This window comes from Acomys minous (assembly GCF_964271855.1).
Source record: "Acomys minous genome assembly, chromosome: 11".
In the NCBI taxonomy this organism is placed as follows: Eukaryota; Metazoa; Chordata; class Mammalia; order Rodentia; family Muridae; genus Acomys; species Acomys minous.
Genome location: NC_140492.1, coordinates 9165760 through 9189413, shown reverse-complemented (window position 1 = coordinate 9189413; position 23654 = coordinate 9165760). Strand labels below are relative to the sequence as shown.

General features: G+C 39.1%; 3 protein-coding genes and 1 long non-coding RNA gene across 4 annotated transcripts in view; 3 read left to right on the top strand and 1 right to left on the bottom strand.

Annotated features, from left to right (window-relative positions):
- The window catches only part of LOC311608235, a 379567-nt gene that overhangs the window by 186643 nt on the left and 169270 nt on the right, over positions 1 to 23654 (bottom strand). The gene's annotated exons all lie outside the window — the stretch shown is intronic.
- On the top strand, positions 944 to 1400 carry LOC311608225 (uncharacterized protein). The gene has a single exon (XM_084800583.1). The coding sequence runs from the start codon at positions 987 to 989 to the stop codon at positions 1161 to 1163; it is 177 nt and encodes a 58-aa protein (XP_084656709.1). The 5' UTR covers positions 944 to 986; the 3' UTR covers positions 1164 to 1400.
- LOC311608805 (keratin-associated protein 20-2-like) lies at positions 5087 to 14382 on the top strand. The gene is made up of 2 exons (XM_084801441.1): positions 5087 to 5192; positions 13983 to 14382. The coding sequence occupies exons 1-2, from the start codon at positions 5129 to 5131 to the stop codon at positions 14261 to 14263; spliced, it is 345 nt and encodes a 114-aa protein (XP_084657567.1). The 5' UTR covers positions 5087 to 5128; the 3' UTR covers positions 14264 to 14382.
- LOC311608230 (keratin-associated protein 20-2-like) lies at positions 17549 to 17929 on the top strand (the record flags this gene model as incomplete). The annotated part of the gene is made up of 2 exons (XM_084800588.1): positions 17549 to 17627; positions 17847 to 17929. 2 exons carry the CDS (start codon positions 17549 to 17551, stop codon positions 17927 to 17929), a joined length of 162 nt encoding a protein of 53 aa, XP_084656714.1.

Below are 23654 nucleotides of genomic sequence, written 5' to 3'. Positions count from 1 at the left end.
TAGGTCACTTCATTAATAAAGATCTCTCAGCACCTAGCAAAATATAATGGCTCCTCAACTACTGGTAGTTCAGTTTCAACCTTATGATCTGGGATTTTAGTCTGGTTGGAGATTGCTCAGGTCTTATGCACATTGATACAATCTCTCTGAGATCAGTAGTATCTCCCCTGTTGTGTCTGGAAAACACTTCCTTTCAAGACATTCGACACCACTAACTCTTACTATCATTTGGTCCAGGAAGTGCTGGATGTAACATAGAAAATTATACCACAGAGCCATAATAATAAAAATGATATGACAATAGCATGGAAAGCAAATATATAAAACATTGAAAAGAACATGTATCATTAGAACATTATCAGAATAAAATCAGTATGTTTATGAAAATATCAACCATCATCCAGTGACCAAAAGTACAACCAAAAATGATATCATTCTTAATTAGAGACATTTAGGTATACATTGCTCCATATAGAATCATTTAACCATAACACAGTAAACAAAATAATAGATAGCACAAGGAGTTTTTCCTATGGACAGTTACAAAACAAGCAGACATAAGAGAGAAGGGGAAGGAGAGAGAGAGAGAGAGAGAGAGAGAGAGAGAGAGAGAGAGAGAGAGAGAGAGAGAGAGAAGAGAGAGAGAGAGTGTGCTAGTTCAGTGTTTGGTATTATGGCACAGAAGAGTTTTATACATATTAAATGAACAAATACAGAATGAGGCAGAGTCATGAAAACAATACCAGAATTTCTATTAAAGATCCATGATTTGAGCATGGGATCCTGACACATGAGTGCAATTATCTCAGTTATGCAGCTTTGTTTGTTCAGTAAACTACAGCACGCTGATGTCTCCTGAAGCACACATGGAATCCTGTGGTTTTCCCAATAGCAGCACAGGTGTATAAAAGGCCCTTGGTAGACCATGAGATCCAGACTCAAGAAGCCTACTGCTGGTCCTCATCTGACCTCTCCTCACTGACAACATGTGTTACTACGGCAGCTACTATGGAGGCCTGGGCTATGGCCATGGTGGCCTAGGCTGTGGCTATGGCTGTAGCTGTGGTGGCTATGGTGGCTATGGCTGTGGCTATGGTGGCTTTGGTTATGGCTGTTGCCTCCCACTGTGCTGTAGAAGCTACTGGTCTTATGGATTCTACTGAGGAGTTGCTGCAGATGCCCAGATTTCCTGACTGGAAGGGATTCCAAGTATTTTTTCACTCCAAGTGTCATCAAAAACTCTAACTCTATATCAAAATAGGTGAAAAATAATTTAAATAAACATAGCCATCTAAATCCCCATTTTCATTTAGACTGTGATTATGTTTTATGCAACCTTTATCATGCTCTGTAAAATATTGTCAAGGTTGACTCTAAAGTTCTGTGTAAAAACATGTGTATTATCAAATATCTAAATTAATAAACAGTCCAAAATAAGTTCTGTATGTCTGTGCTTTTGTATCCGCTTGGACACATGTATGGAGGTTGCTATGGAAAAGTGGGAGCACAGTAAGAGAGGAAGATATTTCAGAAGATGGACATGAAAAGGGGAAGGTGGTAGGAATAAGGAATGGGAAGGGATGTTACATCAAGACAAAATACACTCCTTCAGATTTGCAAGCATGCCACATGTTGTTTTCTGTCATGGTGGCACCAAGTCACATTCCTGTCAACAATGGAGAAGGGCGCCCTTTTCTGCACATGCTTTGTAGCTATAATCTTTTATCTTCTTAATATTAACTATCTAACAGTTGTAGGGAACAAACTCATCTTGACACTGAATTCTATCTCTGAGGTATCAGTGAAGTCTCACATTACTGTGTCTGTTTGTCCACATTTAGCTATTCAGTTGAAAAAACTCGTCTTTTAAATCTCAACTTATTTTAACAAATTCTTATATTCTTTTGAACTTTTAGCTGAGCTTTGTGTATCTGGTTTGAATTTTGTTTATTCATCCCTTTTCTCATGTACTTTTTTCGTGTTTTGTAGCATCTCTTTATATAGTTGAATATTCTGCTGTTTAGAATTTTCTTAGTTGAATACATGAAAATTTGTTTATTTCATTTTATTCTTCTTATATATCTTTGCTTGTGATGTCTACATGTTTCTTTTACATAAGTTTGTGTGAACGTTTATGAGGTGGTGATGTGGCAAGGCTCCGAGTTGGGTTCATTTCTCCTTCTCAAGTGCTCTCTACCTTTTACATTGAATTAGAATCATTAGAGCAGGAATTTGGCATTCTGGTTAGTCTGGGTATCTGGTTTTTGCCACTTGATCTTTGAGGTTGACAGGTGAACTTCTACACTCAACCATCCCTATATAAATACTGTTTTGGGAAAAAACAAACACAAATGCCCAATAGAAAATAAAAATAAAATAAAAATGTCTGAACTGGGTCTCATATTGTTATTTCATACACTTTTTCCATTTTATTTCATTTTCCCATTCATCCCACCCCAAAGCACCTTCTCCTAGCCTTCCTCTATTTTTATGTTCCACGTACTCTTTTGTTTCCTGATCCAATTGATTTCTTTTCTTTTCTTGATGTCCTTTCTAGCTGACTGATCTATTATACAAACACATATGTGCACATACTTACAAGCTTATATATACACACATACATGTAAATACAATCTAAATACAGATTGTATGTTCCACATAAACCATGTAGTATTTGTCTTTCTTTTTAATTCATTCATGTGAAGAGGCTTCTAATTTTTTAAATGCATTCATTGAAAATTCCACACAAAGATAGTCACTCCTTCAACTCTAACCCTCATCATGTTTCTTTGCACCCAACTTTGAGATTGCTATATGACTTTGACTTTCTCCTATGGAGTCTAGTTTATGATAACCATGTTGTCTTGGAGTTGAAGGCTACTTTAGCATGTAGTCAGCCTACCAGAAGTCAAATCATTAATAAAAACTGATCTTTAAGCAGCTAACAAATCCAAATGGCTCCTCAGCTACCAGTGGTCCAACTCCCTCTTTCTTCAAATCTGGGATTTTGTCTGGATGAAACTTAATCAGATCTTAGTCATATTGTCAAAAGGTCTAGGAGCTAAAATGTCTAATTACTTGGTTGTGTCTAAAAAATACTTCCTCTGAAGTCATTTACAGCCCTGATTCTTACCATCTTCCTGACCCCTCTTCTGCAAAGACCCACGAGCATGCGGTAAGAAGTGTCATATGAATGTTCCTTTAGGACTGAGAACATTGCTTATATGTTGTCTGCATCCTGACCACTTGGGTGTCTCTTTGTTAATTTCTTTTTTTTTTCCTCCTTTATTAATTTATTCTTGTTACATCTCAATGGTTATCCCATCCCTTGTATCCTCCCATTCTTCCCTCCCTCCCAATTTCCCCTTATTCCCCTCCCCTATGACTGTTCCTGAGGGGGATTACCTCCCCCTCTATATGATCATAGGGTATCAAGTCTCTTCTTGGTAACTTGCTGTCCTTCCTCTGATTGCCACCAGGTCTCCCCGTCCAGGGGACATGGTCAAAGGTGAGGCACCAGAGTATGTGAGAAAGTCATATCCCACTCTCCACTCTACTGTGGGGAGTGTTCTGTCCATTGGCTAGATCTGGGTAGGGGCTTAAGGTTTACCGCCTGTATTGTCCTTGGCTGGTGCCTTAGTTTGAGCGGGACCCCTGTGCCCAAATCTGCCTATCATAATGTTCTACTTGTAGGCTTCTAGGACCCTCTGGGTCCTTCTACTTTGCCTTTCTCCCATGATTCTCTCATCTAGAGTCCCACTAGAATGTCCCACGAAAGCCTTCACTTACCGGGAAACTGAGACAGAGGAGAGGACACTCTTTGTTAATTTCAATCATTGCCAGAAGCTTCCCTGATGAGGGTTGAGGGATGCACTGATCTATGGGTACAACGATAAGTTATTACTTACTAATCATTTTATGGTATTTGCACTTAACAGGATAACATGTATTGGGCTCTCTCCATGACCTGTGTTAGGATGAAGGACATACATGTGCCATATCACGCACATGGATACCAGAGGAAAGTATCGGAGGCTGGGTCCTATCCTTCTACTCTGTGGCACACTGTGATCAAACTAAGATTCAGGCTTGTGGTATGTTCTTGTAGCTACTGAGATATCTCACAAATCAGCATGTGTCTTTCTCAGTCTGACTTATACTTGACACAACTATCACTTGCAACCTATTTTTTTAAAGAATATAATTTTAAGAAAAGCTAGAATATAAAAAGACTGGCCCTGTTCACCGGTTGGCAAGAATTAATGACATAAAAATGGTTGTGTTAGGTCAAGCAATGTACAGATTTCATGCAATCGCCATAAAAACTTGAATCATACTCTTATCAGAACTAGACAATGCAATCCTAATGGTTATATGAAAGTAATAGATGACCTCTGTAGCTAATGTAATGCAAAGCAGAAAGGAAGTGCTGGACCTACCAAAGAATCTGATCTTAAATTATACCACAGAGCCATAGTAATAAAAACTAAATGACTATAGGACAAAAGCTAATATGCAAAAATTTTGAAAGAACATGTACAATTATAACACACTCAAAATAAAGTCAATATGTTTATGTAGAAAGTAACTGTACTCATGTGACAATAATACAACCAATAATCGTTAGAAACACTTAGAAAATACATTCCCATAGATTTATTGTACAGTGACAGAGAAAACAAAAAAAACCCAAAATGATCTTCTACCTATGAAGTGTTACAAAACAGATGAGATAGAGAGAGAGAGAGAGAGAGAGAGAGAGAGAGAGAGAGAGAGAGAGAGAGAGAGAGAGAGAGATTTCAATGATTGGTTTTGTGGCACAGAAGAGTTTTATAGGTATAAAATAAACCAAGTACAAGATGAGGTAAGTCTTAAAATTAGTACCAGAATTTATGTTAAAACCTCATGATTTGAGCATGGGATCTTGACATATGAGTACAATTATCTCAGTTATGCAGCTTTGTTTGTTCAGTGAACTATGGCACATTGATGTCTCCTGAAGCACACATGGAATACCTGTGGTTTTCCCAGTAGCATCCCAGGTGTATAAAAGGCCCTTGATAGATTATGAGATCCAGACTCAGGAAGCCTACTGCTGGTCCTCACCTGAACTCTCCTCCCTGACACCATGTGTTACTATGGCAGCTACTATGGAGGCCTGGGCTACGGCTATGGCTGTGGCTATGGCTGTGGCTATGGAGGCTATGGTGGCTATGGTTATGGCTGCTGCCGCCCACTGTGCTGTAGAAGGTACTGGTCCTATGGCTTCTACTGAAGAGCTGCTGCAGATGCCCAGATTTCCTGACTGGAAGGACTTATCATCAAAAATTCTAACTTTATACCAAAATATCTGAAAAACAACTGAAATAAACAGTGTCATCTAAATCCTCATCTTCATTTAGACTGTGATTATGTTTTATGGCATCTTTATCATGGTTTATAAAATGCTTTCAAGGGTGACTCTAAACTTTTAGGTAACACAAATGTGTTTTTTACCAAATACCTGAGTGATTAAACAGTACAAAACTGTCTGTATATTCTGTAGGAGGATCTGCTTGGACACGTGTGGAGGTTGCTATGGAAAAGTGAAAGCACAGTAAGAGAGGAAGATATTTCAGAAGATGGACATGAAAAGGGGAAGGTGGTGGGAGTGAGGAATGAGAAGGGATGTTACAGGAAGACAAAAACATGTTCCTTCAGCATTCATGAACAGATGGGCATTTGGTTGTTATCATAAATTAATTATTGTAAATATTGTGAAAATAAACTCCATAGTGTACCTATTTATTCTATATACAATACTCTTCATTTATTTATATAAGCAGTAATGGAGGCTTCTAAATCCTCTATCACTCCCTAAATATTTTCCAGCACGCCACATGGAATTTTCTATCATGGCCCCACCAAGTCACATTCCCATCAACAATGGAGCAGGGTGCCCTTTTCTACACATGCTCTGTAACATTCATCTTTCTTCTTTCTAATATTAATTATATGACAGCTGAGGGGAGCAATATCATCTTGTTCTTGATTTGCTTCTGTGAGATGTTAGTGAAGTAGGGCATGGTTGTTTCTTTTTGTCTACCTGTATGTGTTCTTTGAAAAACACCTGTTCTAAATCTAGGCTCATTTTAGCATACCCCTCCATATTTGTGTATTAATCAACTCCATGATGTACTTGGTTTCTTTATTTGTGTGAAGCATCTTTTTATACAGTTGACTGGTTGTTCAGAACTTTCTTAGTTGGATACATGAAAAGATTTCTATTCCATGTTTTTTATTCTTTTGTTTATGTTTGTGACATCTCTGTGTGTTTTTATATGTGTTTATGTTTATGTGTACAGGATCATGTGTATTAGTGTGTCCTTGTGGCTGGGTTCCAAAGTTGGGGTATTTTGTCTTTCTCATTTGTTATCCACTTTACATATTGAGGTAGAGTCATTAGAGCTAGTTTCTGGTATTCTTATTCGTCCGGCTGTCCATGGCTGTTCATCTTATTGTATTTGATCTGCCAGGTTTACAGGTGGACTTACACACTCAACTAGCCTTTATGAAGTCTACATTGGGTCTCATGGAAATTCGTCATTTTATGTCATTCTCATTCATTCATTTTCACACTGTCTTTACCTACTCTTCTTCTACTTTCATGTCTCATGTATTACCTAACTTTCTTTACCTATTCTCCTCTTCACGTGACTTTTAGTTTCAAGGCCTATTATCACACACACACACACACACACACACACACACACACACACACACACTTTAAATATGTGGATTCTGTCTATCATTTAGGAGTTGTAACATTTGCCTTCTTTTTTAATATTTATTGTGTAAAAGTGTTTTTAATTTAATTTTTTTATATTAAGTAAAAGTAACTGTAATGAATTTTTAGCGCATTCATCTCCTCAACTCTTCCTCTCACCATCCATCTTAGTCAATGTTCTATTGCCATGAAAAGGTATCTCGACCACTTCAATTCTCATAAAAGAAAACATTTAATTGGAACATATGTACAGTTTCAGATACCTAGTCCTTTTTCAACACGAGAGGAAGCATGACGGCATGTAGACAGACATAGTAAAGGAGACCCAACTGAAAGTTCTAAATCTGGATTTGCATAGATCAGTAGCACTGAGACTCTGGGCTTGGCATGGGCTACTGAAACTTGAAAGCCGATCCCCAGCTATACACATCCTCCTAGTAGGCTACACCTTCTATTCCTTTCAAATAATGCCACTCCCTATGAATGAAGTAGTCAAATCTATGAGCCTATGGAGGCCATTTTCATTCAAACCATTACATTCCACTCCCCAGCCCCCACAGACTCATATCCAAATCATAATGTATAATGCACTTAGTCCAACTTCAAAAGTCTACCTCAGTTTCAACATTGCTTAAAAGTTCAAAGTCTCTTCTGAGACTCAAGACAATATCTTTACTATAACCCTTTTAAAATAAATATCAAATAGCAGATCACATATTTCTAACATACAATGGTACAGAATATACATTACCATCCCTGTGGGCTTTTGTCTGTAAGTGGAGGAGACACCCCTTCCTGGTAAACTTCATGATTAGAGATAGGCTGGTGTCACCCCTGCTGGCAACAGTCCACAAAACTCTAGGCCAAAAAGTGTTAAAAGCTGGCTCTTTGAGGAAACACATATCAAAGCTGCCTTGGAGAGAAGCCCCTGGGAAGTGACCTGGATGTGGCTCCTGCAGTTAAGATACCCTTGGTTTAAAAACCAGAGGTCTGAAGTCAGGGCACTCACTCCCCCATTTCTGCCTGCATAGCTCCCTATCTTTGTCTTTTTTATTTTTTATTATGTTTCTTTTTAACATATATATTTATATTATTACACATGGGTAAAATAAACTACATACAGCATGAAGAACCATGAGACAATCAGGAATTATATAAATGTTACACTCATAGTGATTTGGCTGTTTGTATTTGGCAAGTTTGAAGTAAACATCTTTCCTATCTTGTTGGGTCTAAATTTCTGAATGGAGATTAATATCTATCATATCTCATCTTTATTAACTTAAAACATCTATCTTGATCTAAAAACATCTTAACCCTTAAGCTACTAACCTTAATTGACAGACTAAACTATCTGGTCTTCAGACCCATCAGAGACTTTAAAAGGGATAAAACGTAATTAATTGAGTGAAGCCGGAGTGCAGGTTAGCAGCTTCCAAAATGAAAAAATGACTGAGACAGCTCACTGCTTGAACCCAGTACTCTCTATAACAATAAAGCATTATCTTCAGCCTTCTAGCCCAATATCTCTGACAGACATATTTTCAAGGCAGGAACTATTGAGGACTTGCTTATCCTGTCTTGGCAGAGTTTGGCCATTGACTCTGCCTATATCTAAACTTGCTCATTTTTAGACATAATTCTGTCTGTGGCAGAAATGAGGACATTTTGCCCAGTGGCTGCTTTGGCACATTTGAAGCCAATTCCATAAGGGGGTTCTTTGATGCTCATCATCTTCTTTGAGGCCAGCTGGGTGTTGCCAGGAGTTATTTTTCCTTTATCTTTCTTTTGTAGGTAAGGAGATAGGAGCTGAAAAGAAAGAAAGGGGGATATAGAATATAGAGGGAGGATAGAACAAAAGGTAGATTATTGAATCTACTCCTTATCTCAAGGCCCTACTTGTTACTCACAAATAAGGTTATTGTTTAATTGGATGATGTTGAATTTTCAATACTGATGCAAATCATGCTCATGTCATAAACTGTTATAATTTTATCACAAGAATATATATTCTAGGTCTAATAGATAGATATGATTCTATAGCTATATGAGATAAAATAGTTAAATAAGGTCTTCAAAAACCTCAGAGACCTACAGAATATGGCATTTAAAGATGTTTTTATTATTCTAAAGATTATTTTTCTTTTATCATTAAACTTAGTGAATTAAAATGAGCTCTTCGACTCTTGACTATCTTTATTTTAACCAAATGCAGGCGGTCACCTGGCCTTTTACAAGTCCAAGGCTCCCTTCCCCTACTCGAAGGGACACAGACTTCCATTGTCTCAATCCAGGCTAAAGTGTGGCCACACTGCACTCCCTCAAGCTAGGGGATCTGACCAGAAAGCTCCCTCACTGCTGAGGAGGCCTTACTAGTGACCAGTTCTCCAGACAGAACCTTCCTTGGCTAGCCTCCAAGGCTGGAGAAAACTCTGCGACCAGATTCTCAGCCCAGCCCCCAGGAGAAAGGAACCTACACATTCCAATAGGGAGAAAAGGGGTCATAGTGAGGAAATACTGGACCAAAGCAAGTCCAAATCTAAATAAGGATCCTTGTGTCAAAGACCTCTCCAGATCTCCATCTCCTTTCAGCTTTGTTGACTTCAAACACTTCTTTCTTTTGGGTGGTTCTACACTCGGTGTACAGCTCTCCTCAGCAGGAATTCCACAACTCTGGCATCTCTAAGCCTGTGAGATTTCTAACATAATCCATCTCCAAAGCTTCACACAATAGCCTTTCTATGCTTCCAGGCAGGGACACCCCTGACACACGCATGGCCTCAGCAGCTTTCATTCACTGAGAAGAAAACTTCAAAGCCTCTTTCCTGTACCCTTGTCTCTAAGGCCAGAGCTCCATGGCCAAAGCTGCCAAGTTCTGCTGCTTGCTCCCCTCACCTATTCGATTACATTTTCATCAGCATTCCATTTTTAATTTTTTACTCATACTTAAGCTTCTCTTTAATGTCTCTTCACAAGTTGAAGCTTATCTGGGTGGCACTTGCCCTGATGTCAACATTCTTTATTCCACTTAGCATCATGCTTTTCTTCAAACTTTTCATCTCCTTGAGCATTGGACTTAACTCCATTATATTTCCTGGTTTTCTTTCCTCCTCAAACTGTACACTTTGTATTTATCCTTCATAGTGTTCTTTGTCAATCTGCATAAGAGTTAACAATAATAACAATGTGACAGCAAATACTAGGCTATATTAAAATCTCCTCTGCCAACACCATTAATCCTATAGTCTTAAATTTATCCTCAAGCAGATTTTTAAAATGTTATTTACTCATTAACTTTACATCCTGATTGCACCCTCTCATCCCATGCCCCTCCCCACATTATTCCCTCTTCCTTCTCCTCAGAGAAGGGGGAGATCTCCATGGGTACCAACTCAACTCTCCCTGGCACATTAAGTTACTGCAGGATTAGGTGCATCCTCTCCCACTGAGACAACACAAGGCAGCCAGGTTAGGTGAATGGGATCCAAAGGGAGACATCAGAGTCAGAGAGGGCCCCTACTCCAGCTGTTGGGGTATCCACATGAAGACCAAGCCGTTCATATGCTACATTTGTTCAGGGAGCCTAGTCCATACATGCTCTTTGGTTTGTGGTTCAGTCTCTGTGAGACCTTATGAACCTAAGCCAGTTGACTCTATGGGTCTTCTTGTGGAATCCTTGACCCCTGTGACTTCTCACAACTCTGGCACAGGACTCTCTGAGCTCCATCTAATAATTAGTCTATGAGGATAACCCTAGCTGATACTTGTAGCAGCAGGTAATATGGACCTTGAAGTGACTACCTCCTGTAGCCTGGCAAGACTACCAGTGGAGGAATAAGGATACCAAGCCACCCACTAAACCTGTGACACAAAAAATTGCCCTGCCTACAAGATGAAGCAAAGTTTAAGGGAGTGGCCATCCAAAGACTGGCCCTACTTGAGACCCATCCCATTGGAGAGAACCAATGTCTGACACTATTAATGTTACTCTGCTATGCAGATAGACAGAAGCCTCTGAGAGGCTTCACCCAGAAACTAATGGAAATGGATGCAGAGATCCACAGGCAGATTTTTCAGACATGAGCAAAAAGCATCCTTTAGGTTATTTACTAATATTATTCTCCTGTAAATTCTCTTGATCTGTGCTATCATATCTACATTGCTCTTAGCACCCTAACCCTAATTATCTTCCACTCTCCTCAATAAGGTATATTGAGCTACTCTTAAAGCATTAACATGCTTTCCTAATCTAAAGCCCTAAAGTCCACATTCTGCCAACAAGCACCATGGTTAGGCTTGTCACATCAACACCCCACTCCTGGTACCAACTGTTTGTTGGAGGTGTAATACCATGGATAACCACTAAGAACAGACACAGGAGTATAGTAGAGCCTTCCCAAGCATAGAAGACAAGTTGTGTGTGCTTCAGAGGGCATAACGAGAGAAGTGTCCCAAGCCCTTAGCAGATCCCAGAAGATCAAGAGTGGATCCCAGACATTGGACAGTGTGTTCTTTACACTGTTGGGAGATTAACTTTTCTTTTTTCTGATTGTGACAATGCCCCCATTCTTCCATCTTTAAATTAAAGGGTATGGAATTTAATTAACTTTATACAGAAGCCCAAAGTTGACAGATTTTGAACTTTTCAGAGAGGTTCTGGATTTTTTAAAAGATTGAGTATTTTAGAAGGACTGAACTTTTAATGTGTTTGAAATAGTAAATATTGTGAGACTTGTAAAGCTACTTGTGTTTTTAATTGTGAGATCTTGGTGATATGTGAGAAAGAAAAGTGTAGCTTAACAGGATGTGTGTTTGTGTGTGAACTTGACAAGGGGTCAATTACACTGAATAGTTTGTATCAACTTGACACAAACTAAAGTCATAAGAGAAGAGTGAACCACTTAACCATAGGTTAAAAAACTGATTTCATAAGACTAGGAAGTAGGCAAGTCTATGGGGCATTTTGTTAATTAGTTACTGATGAGGGACAGGCCAGGCCATTCTGGGTGGTGCCATCTCTGGACTTGTAGTCCTGGGTTCTACAAGAAATCATGGTGAGTATGCTATGAGGAGCAAGCCAGTAAGCAGTACCTCCTGATGGTCTCTGCAAAGCCCCTGCCTCCAGGTTCCTGCCCTATTTGACCTCCTTTCCTGACATCCTTTGATTATGTTCAGTGATGTGGAAGAGTGACCTGAATAAACCCTTTCCTCACCAGACTGCTTTTGGTTATAGTGTTTTAGCATAGCAATGGGGACTCTAAGACACCATCTCTCTTCCCACTCAACTTTTAGATTACTTTTCTAATTCCCCTCAGCCCTGTTTGTGTTGTCCAGCTTTCCTGGGACTTGAAGCCTGCTCTAGTGTGTGGTCAGCTTACCAGAGGTGACATGGTTAACAGAAACTGATCTCTGAGCAAGTATAAAATGCTAAAATCACCTTACCTCCTAGCAATCCTTCTTCCTCCTTCCTTCTTCCTCCTTCCTATGGGTTAGGAATTTGTGTGGCTGGAACTTGCTTAGGTCTTATGCATGTTGTCACAATAAGTGTGAGTTCAAATATCTACACATCCTGTTGTGTCTGCAAAACGATTCCCTTAAAGTCCTTTGCCATCTTTAGTTCTTACACTCTTCCGATCCCTTCTCTTACCCAAATCTCTGAGCCTGTGGTGAGAATTATGATATGAGTGTCTAAGTTAGGATTGAAAACTCCATTTTGTTTTGTTTTCTGCACATTTACAAGTTCGAGGAAATGTCTCTTTGTTAAGTCACTTATTACAAGTAACTTCAATGAAGGTTGCTGATCTATGGTTATAACAGTGTCATTAGTAACCATTTCAATGGTACATTCATTTAACAGAATAATTAGCACTGCATTCTAACTGAAGATAGAAAGCCTGTACCTTTTTATTCTTTATAACAATCCATTCATTGCGTTCTTGGTGAATTTATGTTGGTATGGGGGACATTCATATATCATATCCCATATCTGGAAGTCAGAGGAAAATATGTGAGGCTGAGTTCCCTTCTTCTACTCTATGGGACCTCCAAATCCAGCTCAGGTGCTCAGGCAACGTGCTATGTGACCTTACCTACACAACCATCTCCCCACCCCACCATTTGTCTTTCTCACCTTGCTCATTTTGCTTAACATAATTTCTGTAAAAATAATTTACAGAAGAAACTAGGATATGGATGGATTCGTAGAATTACTAACATGCAAACGACTATGTTAGCTAAACAATGTTCAGATCTCATGGAATCTTCATAAAAATTCCAATTGTGTTTGTAACAGAATTAGACAGCACAATCCTAACGGTCATATGAAGGCACAAGGTGACTCTAAGAGCCAAAACAAACTAAGCAGAAAGGAAGATGCTGGAACTACCATAGGATGTAATCTCAAATTCTACCACAGAAACATAGCAAGAAAAACTAAATAATAATGGCACAAGAACAGACATACAAGAAAGAAACTGAAGAGGATATCAGAAGATGGAAAGGCCTCCTACTATCATGGATATGTAGGATTAATATACCATAGCAAACAAGAAAATATGTCTGAATACAATGCATTTAGAATAAAACCAAGGGACTGGGGAGATTGCTCAGTGGTTAAGAGCACTGGCTGCTCTTCCAGAGGACCCAAGTTCAATTCCCAGCACCCATATGGTAGCTCACAGCTGTCTGTGATACCAGTTACAGAAAATCTGACTCCCTCACGCAGATTCATGCAGATAAAACAACAATGCATACAAAAGAAATATATAGAATAAAACTAAAATATTATTATGTATATAACAGTCATCAAGTTACAATAAGATAACCACATTTTTCATCAGGAATACTTAGTTATATATGCCTCCAGGTACGTTTATTTTATAATAACAAGCAAAGCAAAGAAAATGAAAAAATCTTTTCTGTATGGAGTACTACAAAACAAACACATGAGGAAGAGAGGGGAGGAAGGGAGAATTCAAAGGCTTATATTGTGCCACAGTATACTTTCATAAATATTAAAATAACTAAATATAGAATGAGGCAGAGTCTTGAAAATAGAACCAGAATTTAATGATAAAGCTTCATGATCTGGTCATGAGATCCTAACATATGAGGACAATTATCTCAGTTATGCGGTTTTGTTTGGACAGTAAACCATAGTACCCTGATGTCTTCTAAAGCACAGCAGAGACATATGTGACATCATAATGCCTGTGGTTTTTGCCACCAAACATCCAGGTGTATAAAAGGCCATTGGCAGATGGTGACACTCAGACTCAAGGAACCTACTGCTTGTCTTCCTCTGAGCACTCCACTCCTGACAACATGTGTTACTACGGTGGATACTATGGAGGCCTGGGCTGTGGCTATGGTGGCCTAGGCTATGGCTATGGCTGTGGCTGTGGCTGTGGCTATGGCTATGGCGGCTATGGTGGCTATGGTTATGGCTGCTGCCGCCCTCTGTGCTGTAGAAGATACTGGTCCTATGGCTTCTACTGAACAATTTTTTCAGATACTTAGCCTTCCTACATGGAAGGGTTTGCAAGTATTTTCACACCAGGAACTTAAAATTTTCTTTAAAAGTTCCAACTTTATAATAAAATATAATTGAAATACAACATAGTCATTTAATTCTTAATCTTCGTTTGGACCATGATTGTGTTTTATGTTATCTTCATCATACTTTGTAATAATTATTTCATTTGACTGTAAACCATTATGTTAAAACATGTGTATTATCAAAGAGCTAAATGATTAACTCATACAAAATGATTTTTGTATGTTCTGTACTTTTGTGTCTTCTCAGTAACGTGTTTGGAGGTGGTTTTGGGAAAGTGGGAGGGGAGTAAAAACACCAGGAAAATATAGAGGGAGAAGAAGAGGAAAATAAAAAGGGTAAGGGTGTTAGAGAAGCTAGAGAAGTTTCAGCAATCACCTATGGATGGACATTTGGCCGTTTATAGAACTTGACTATTATAAACTATGATAATCCACTTGGTAGTGTGCCTCTTTCTTTAAGATCCAGTAATTTTTCTCTAATCAGGAGTAGTGTGACTTCTAGATCCTCTGTTACTTCCCTAAACATTTGTAAGCATGCCACATGCTATTTTCTGAACTGGCTGCACCACATTGCATTCCCATCAACAAAGGGAAAGGTGCCCTTTTCTGCACATGCTCTGTAACATTCACACATTCATGTTTCTTCTTTCTAATATTAATAATCTAACAAGAATAGGGAGAAATCTCAACTTGATCTTGATTTGCATCCTGAGTTATTAGTGAAGCAGAACATTTGTCCATCAGTGTATTTTCTTTTCTAACTCTTAGTTCATTTTTTAGCATCAGCTTTTTTTTTTTTTTTTTTTTTTTTTTTGGCTATTTAGCTTAGCTATAGATATGCCTTCCCGCTCAAAAAATGTTTATTAATCTCATTCCTGATGTGTTTGCTTTATTCTTCTGTGTGGAACATCTCTTTTTTTATATTTTTTCCTCCTTTATTAATTTATTCTTGTTACATCTCAATGGTTATCCCATCCCTTGTATCCTCCCATTCTTCCCTCCCTCCCAATTTCCCCTTATTCCCCTCTCCTATGACTGTTCCTGAGGGGGATTACTTCCCCCTCTATATGATCATAGGGTATCAAGTCTCTTCTTGGTAGTCTGCTATCCTTCCTCTGAGTGCCACCAGGTCTCCCCCTCCAGGGGACATGGTCAAAGTTGAGGCACCAGAGTATGTGAGAAAGTAATATCCCACTCTCCAGTTGCTTGCTCTGTTATATAGAACTTTCTTAGTTGGGTACATGAAAAGTTGTGTAATTTCATGGGTTATTTTTTTATTTTTCCATTTATGGTTGTAACAACAGTGTTTTACATATGTTCATGTGATTGTGTACGTGCAGCTGCATTTTCATGTGTGTGCAGTTGAATAGTCGTGTGTGTGTGTGTGTGTGTGTGTGTATGTGTGTATGTGTGTATGTGTGTGTGTGTGTGTGTGTGTGTGTGTGTGTGTGTGTGTGTGCAGGAGCCTGTGCGGGAGTGTGTCTGTGTGGGAGGCTTTTGAGTTGAGTGACATCTCTCTTTCTCAATTGCTCTTCACCTTACTGATTGAGGTAGATGCATTAGAGCTAGTATTTGGCCTTCCTGGTGGTCTGGCTATCCAGCTTGCTCTACTCTATTTGCTGGGCTTACAGATAGACTTCCATGCTCCTCTGTCCTCTGACGATTCTGTACTTGGTAGAATTACATTATTTCATACACAACAGTCATTTCATATAGTTCTCATTCAACCGACTCCACACTGCTCTTCCCTACTCGTCCTTTCCTTTCATGTCTTAGGCATTACATTACTCTCCTGTTTATCAATTCCATTGAGATTTTCTCTTCTCAGGATACCCATTTTTTTATTTTAATTTTATTAATTTATTCAGATTACAACTCAATTGTTATCCCATGACTTGTATCCTCCCATTCCTACCTCCTTCCTGCTTTCACCCTATTCCCTTCCCCTAGGTCTAAGACCGAGGGGGACCTCCTCCCCCACTATATGGTCATAGGCTATCAAGTCTCATCTTGGTAGCCTGCTTATTCTTTCTTTGAGTGCCATCAGGCATCCCCACAACGGGGAGGTGGTCAAATACGGAGCACCAGAGTTCATGTCAGAGTCAGTCCTCGCACTCCAAAAGTCTTCACTTACCAGGAGAGTGGGATAGATGTGAGGGCATCCTACTGAGACTCTAGGTAAGAGAAACATAGAAGATAAAGAAATAGATGGGCCCAGAGGGTCCCTGAAACCTACAAGAAGAACATCGTGACAGGTAGATCTGAGCCCAGGAGGGTCTGCTCAAACTATTCCACTAACCAAGGGCAATACAAGTAGTAAACATTGAACCCCTACTCTGATCTACCCAATGGACAGGACATTGTCCACAGTTATATGGAGAGCAGGGACTGACTCTGACAGGATAACCATTCTTAATTTCATGACTTATTATGCTAACTCAGACACACACACACACACATTAAGTGTTTATTGTGAGTATGACATAAGCCTTAAAGTATTTGTCTTTTAAATTTTTTTAACCACAGAAAACAGAAGTAGGGCTTCATATGTTTCTTAAATGAAAATTCCTCCAGATAGAATTATTCTAGAATAACACAGAAAACAAAAGAAAAGAAAACATAAAGGCCTCTTACCTATGGAGTGTTACAAAACAAACAGACATAAAAAAGAAGAGCCATTTCAATAATTTGTATTGTGTCATAAAATAGTTTCATAAGTTTGTTTGTGTTGTCATTGTTATTGTTTTGGTTTTGATTTTTTTTAAACAGGGTTTCTCTATGTGGCCTTGGCTGACCTGGAACTAGATCTGTAGACCAGGTTGGCCTCAAACTCAGAGATCTACCTGCCCCTGCCTCCCAAGTGCTAGGATTAAAGGAATGCACCACCACCACCTGGCTGAGTTTCATAAGTATTAAATAAACTAAATACTGAATTAGGCAATGTCTTGAAAACAGTATCAGAATTTCACATTAAAGTCTCATGGTTTGATCATGGGATCCTGATATATGAGCACAATTATCTCAAGTTATGCAGCTGTGTTTGGCCAGTAAACCTTGGCATGCTGATGTTTTCTAAAGCATGGTAGAGACATGTGTGATATTATAATGCATGTGGCTTTCTCCACCAAACTCCCAGGTGTATAAAAGGCCCTTGGCAGTTAATGGCATCCAGTCTCAAAGATCCTACTATTATTTTTTTTCTCTGAACAGTCAAGTCCTTCCACAATGTGTTATTACAGCAGCTACTATGGAGGCCTGGGCTATGGCTATGGTGACCTAGGCTATAGCTATGGCTGTGGCTGTGGTGGCTATGGTGGTTATGGTTGCTATGGTGGCTAAGGTGGCTATGGTGGCTATGGCTGTGGCTATGGCTATGGTGGCTATGGTGGCTATGGCTGTGGCTATGGTGGCTATGGTGGCTATGGCTGTGGCTATGGCTGTGGCTATGGCTGTGGCTATGGTGGCTATGGTGGCTATGGCTATGGTGGCTATGGTGGCTATGGTGGCTATGGTGGCTATGGTGGCTATGGTGGCTATGGTGGCTATGGTTATGGCTGCTGCTACCCACTGTGCTGTAGAAGGTACTGGTCCTATGGCTTCTATTGAGGAGTTTCTATGGATGCCCAGCCTGTTATCTGATATCTGATGTCTTACTGCAAGCATATTCAAGATTTTTCACATGAGGAATTCTTATATATCTTCATAATTTCCAACTTTATGCTAAACTATCTGAGAAAAATCAACAATGCCTGACCATCTTTCTAATTTTTATTCGGTCTCTGTGACAGCTTGCAGATAATTGTACTGGTATCTTTGTAAGGATCTATAAAATGTGATCAACTGTGAACTCTTCAATTTTTATCAAACTGTATTATTATTAGTGCATTTCATTGTAGATGTTTCTTTCTTATAGTTTTATTCAATGGCCTCTCAATTTGATACATGTATTTATAAATTTGTGTGTGATTATTCATGTTTGTGTTTTTTAAGTGAAAGATGGAAAGAGGGAAGGAAGGTGAGAAAGATGAAAAAAGAAATATTTTATTATGTTTAGTTGCCTAAAATTAAAAGAGGAATATATCATTTCTTACTAACAGTTCATCAAATTATTTTCACTCTCAGCATTCCTTATTTGCCTGCAGTTCTGTATGAGACTGAGGCCCCATGGGTTTCCTCTCCCACATTAGCATGTTTATTGTCCTTGTTCAACTTATATTAGACAGTCATGTTGGCAAGGGTTTATGGATGTGGATTCTGACACCCTTAGGCAACATAACTTCACAATGAAGTCCCTGTTCCTTTGGCTTTTATAATTTCTCCACTCCACCTTTTGCAAGGACCCCTGAGCCCTGGGTGCAGGAGTTGTTAGGTATAGATAGATGATAGATAGATAGATAGATAGATAGATAGATAGATAGATAGATAGATACAGATATACATGTGTGTATGTCAGTATACACTAATTTTGTACAAAATTAAATTATTTCTATTCTTAATGTATCTGCACCCCACAGTTAAGATAAGACTAGAGGTAATGAGATGTTATGAGAAACTTAGGGACCAATGTTCTGGAGAATAGTTTGGGGGGAGAACAAGTTTTCTCTGAGCTTTATTCTAGCTGTGTTGTGGTTAATTTTTTATTTATTTTTCTCTCATATATTACATCCAAACCACAGTTTACCTTCCCTGTTTCCTTCCAGTTCCTCCCTTACCACTCCCTGTCCCCCTCCCCCACATCCACTCCTCCTCCATGTCCCTTCTGAAAATGGGCAGGCCTCCCAGGGATGTCAACCACATATGGCATAACAAACCACCATAAGACCAGGCACCTCCCCTCATATTAAGGCTGGACAAGGCAACCCAGTATGATGAAAATGGTCCTAAAAGCAAGAAAAGAGTCATAGACTGCTATTCTCTCACTGTTGGGAGTGGCACAAGAAGACCAAGCTACACAACTACGACATAAATCCAAAGGACCTAGATCAGTCCCATGCATGCTCCGTGATTGCTTCACTCTCTGTGCTCCCTTATGATCCCAAGATAGTTGATTCTGTGGGGTTTCTTATGCTGCCCTTGACCCCTCTGCCTCCTACACTCCCATCTCCCTTTCTTCCTTGGGACTCCCCTAGCTCTGCCTAATATGTGTCTCTAACTCTGCTCCCATTAGTTGTTGAGTGAAGCCTCAGTTGCTGGATGAAGCCTCTCTGATAACAATTATGCTAGGCTCAAATGCATAGGATAGCAGGGTATCGTTTTTTTATTGATGTTGATGTTGTCGTTGTTGCTGCTGGTCCTGTTTGGTTCTATCCTAGGTGTCTGGGCTATCCAACACCTGGTTTCTGGTCTTTCAGGCAATGTTAGAGGTGGATTCCTGTTGTCTGACATGGACTCTGTTGTCTGCTTTTCAATCACTTCCCCGTGGCAGGACTACCTTGCCAGGCTGCAGGAAAAGTACACATCAATTCTAATGTGTACTTATGAGTTGATGTGGGTGATAGGGGATTCCCCTTTTCTGAGGAATAGGGAGGAGAAGAAGGCTGTGACCAGGGCATAAAGTGAATAAATTAATTAATTAAAAATTTTCAAAACCCTTAGCCATCAGGGACTGCATATTCCATCTTGCACCTGTCAGAATGGCTAAAATAAAAATCACAAGTGAGGGCTGGGTGTGGGGAAATGTGTCTTTAATCCCAGTACTCAGGAGACAGAAGCAGGCAAACATCTGTGAATTTGAGGCTAGGCCTGGTCTACAAAGTGAGTCCAGGACTGCCAGAGCTACACAGAGAAACCCTGTTTCAAGAAAACAAAAACAAACAAGCATAACAAACAAACAAAAAGCCCACAACTAACAGTTCATTCTGGTAAGGATGTAGAGCAAGGAAACACTCCTCCATTGCTAGTGTGAGTGCGAATTTATACAGCCACTTTAAAATCAATATGGCAATTTCTCAGAAAATTGGCACTCAATCTTCCTCAACACCCAGCTATATCACTTCTGGGCATATACTCAAAGGATGTTCCTTCCTACCACAAGGATACTTGCTGAACTCTGTTCATACTGCTTTATTCATAATTCACAGAAACTGGAAACAACCTAGATGTCTCTCATCTAAAGAGTTGTTAAAGAAACTGTGGTACTTTTAAACAATGGAGTGTCAGCTGCTTAAAAAAAATAGCATCTTGAAATTTGCAGGCAAATGGATGGAACTAGCGAAAATCATCCTGAGTGAAATAACCTGGACACAGAAAGATACATGATATATACTCACTTATTATAAGTGGATACTAGCTGTGAAGTAAAGGATAAGCATGCTATAATCCACAGACCGAGAGAGGCTAAACAACAAGGAGGGTTCAAAGGAACACATGAGTCTCCCTAAGCAGGAATAATAGAATAGATACAGAGGTAGACTAGTGGGGGTGGGGACAGGAACAAGAGAGATCAGACTGGGGGAAGGTGGAAGGAAAGAGTACTGGGAGAGACAACTTCAATTGGGGGCACTTTGAGGGTGAGGTAGATCTAGAAGTCTTTGTCCTCTCTGTGTCTGTGTGTGTGTGTGTGTGTGTGTGTGTGTGTGTGTGTGTGTGTGTGTGTTTGTGTGTGTGTGTGTGTGTGAGAGAGAGAGAGAGAGAGAGAGACAGAGAGAGAGACAGAGAGAGACAGAGACAGAGACAGAGACAGAGAGACAGAGAAACAGACAGAGACAGAGAGACAGAGACAAAGAGGTTGATTGGTTGATTGATTCTTCTGGATCATTCATAATTTAAATTGAAAATGTTGAGCTCCTAAAACCCTACAGAAGGTACAAAGATAGAACAGATTTTTAAAACTAAGAGAAATATCAGCCACAGATTGGAGATTTCAGGTTAGACATTTCAAATTAGTCTTGCATAGACTGTGAAACTTTTCACAGTCATGTGAAAGCTGTGGGAAATCATAAAATCAAAGTTAGGTTCAAAATCATTAAAGCAAGTGAATTGTAGAGTTAGCAACTCAATAGACTGGGCTATGTTATTAAACTTAAACTTGAGCAGATTAATTAATTTGAAGCAAAATGATTTCAAAATGGAATGTAAAACACTGAAGAGAGCATAAAAAAAATTCTCAGAGTTCACGGAAAAGAAACACGTGTGCAATCACAATTCATCTGAGCACAAAGGCGTGCAGTGGAGCCATTTGCTTAAATACTTTTTGTTTTTCCAAAATTGTTAAAAGATTGTCTATGCACTGCCCTGGGAGAGAAAAATCCAATTAAAAACGTATTCAAGCATAATATAATCACTGAAGATTAAATTCAAACCCCAAATCTTAATTTAGCCAGACAAAACAAATGAGTTATCTGGAAAGAGCAAGGAGAAAGGTGATGGAAATCCTGCAGTGGAAATGAAGCGAGCTGGAAGAAGATAATATGATGTTTTAAGGATGGATTATAAATAAATGTCAGTCTATAATGTCTTACAATCAAAACTGCCCATATAATAAAAATAAATAAGTGTGTTAATAAAATATAACAAAGAAATAATAAAGATAAAAATAAAAACGTACAACATTTTGTATAAAAAATGATTTCACCAAGATTTTTGTAAGATAATGGAATAGTCTTCCCCCCCCCCGAGGTAAGCAAAATGAATCTATTGAAGAACATGAAGAGTAACAAAATAAATTAGTTTTTAAATATATGTAAATATTGATTATACAAAAATAGTAATGAAAACTTTTCTGAGAAAAGTACTTGGAAATGATGTATGTGACAAGTGTGCAAGAAAGAATAGAGCATAACAGTAGCATATGTAAAGGTCATAAACTTACTAGAGAAAGTGACATATCATACGTTGCATTCGATTACAACAAGTCAGTAATCCCTGAGAAGCAGAAAATACAAAACATAAAATTCAGTAATTGTGGGAAACTGAACTCAGGAAAGCCTGCCCTCTCATTTGTTACCTAAGAGGTTGGTTCTGGGTTTATATCACATGCTTATTTTGATAGACCACTGAGAACACATACTTTCCATAGTGACACAGAGGCATATACGGATTCGGTCCGCCTTCTAGTTTGATTTTGTTATTTAACTCCACTACCATAGTGTGGATGCCATATAGAGCATAGAAATAAATAGCTGTGGATATTTTCTCATACAGTGCTCTCTGTATAAGTGTTCATTAAAAATAGCCTATTGGGGCTAGAGAGATGGCTCAGAGGTTAAGAGCACTGTTTACTCTTCCAGAGGTCCTGAGTTCAATTCCCAGCAACCACATGGCAGCTCACAACCATCTATAATGTGATCTGATGACCTCTTCTGGCATGTTGGCATACACTCAGGGAGAGCACTCTATTCTTAATAATAAATAAATAAAATCTTTAAAAAATAGTCCATTGATTTTCAGTTACTTTTGTGTATTTACTTTGATTATAAACAAAAAATTAAAGCCTTAGTTTACCATTCTTTTTAACAATTGCATTAAAATAAGCATTAGCAAGTGTCTATTTAAATCTCCCACTGGCTTTAAGTTGGCAATTTAATGGCATTTTTCATCCCCATCACCCTCTCTCCCTTTCACGCTCCACTGACTTCCTTCTTTCCAACACTCTTCTATTGCCAAGTGTCTCTTTTTCTTTACCCCACAGAGGCTAATTAGGGTTGATGGCACCATGTGTGGTGGGAGTTTATTTACTAGAGGATACACAGCATTTCAGCTGCTACACCATGGAAGAAAATGACAACCCCTTTCTATCACAGTAACTTATGGCGGGATGGGTTCTTATAAGCTACACCCACATCTGTGGGCTGGATCTCGTGCAGGTGGTGTGCAGGCAACCACAGCCACTTCGTATTTGTTAGTGCAGTAGCTATGTCACATGTCATTGCTCCCCTTCCCATCCTCTGGCTCTCTTTCCAGTCTCTCTTTAGCAATGTTCCCAGGGCTCTGCACATAATGACGTTAGGATCGATCATTTAGTATTGATCCCCCAACAGTTATTTTCAGCACATTGACCGATAATGAGTCTGCACTAACTGCTGCTCAGTGGAAGAAAAACTTCCCTGAGGAAGGCTGGAGGCAGTGCACATGTTCATTTAACAAAATACCAACAATATCTAGGGCAGTGGTTCTCAGCCTCCCTAATGTTTCGACCCTTTAATGCAGTTCTTTATATTGTGGTGACCTCAACTATAAAACTATTTTCATTGCTACTTCATAACTGTAACTTTGATACAGCTATGAATCATAACATAAGCATCTGACATGTAGGATACCTGATTTGCAAATCCTGTGAAAGGGTCATTTCACTCCTAAAGGGCTTGTGAGTGGCAAATTGAGAGCAATTGAT

Excerpts from the sequence above, each read along its gene's own strand:
- LOC311608225 (XM_084800583.1), top strand. The coding sequence starts at position 987 with ATGTGTTACTACGGCAGCTACTATGGAGGCCTGGGCTATGGCCATGGT.
- LOC311608805 (XM_084801441.1), top strand. The coding sequence starts at position 5,129 with ATGTGTTACTATGGCAGCTACTATGGAGGCCTGGGCTACGGCTATGGC. Across the intron at positions 5,193-13,982 it reads TGGCTGTGGCTATGGCTGTG|TTTTGCCACCAAACATCCAG; the intron begins GCTATGGAGGCT and ends AATGCCTGTGGT.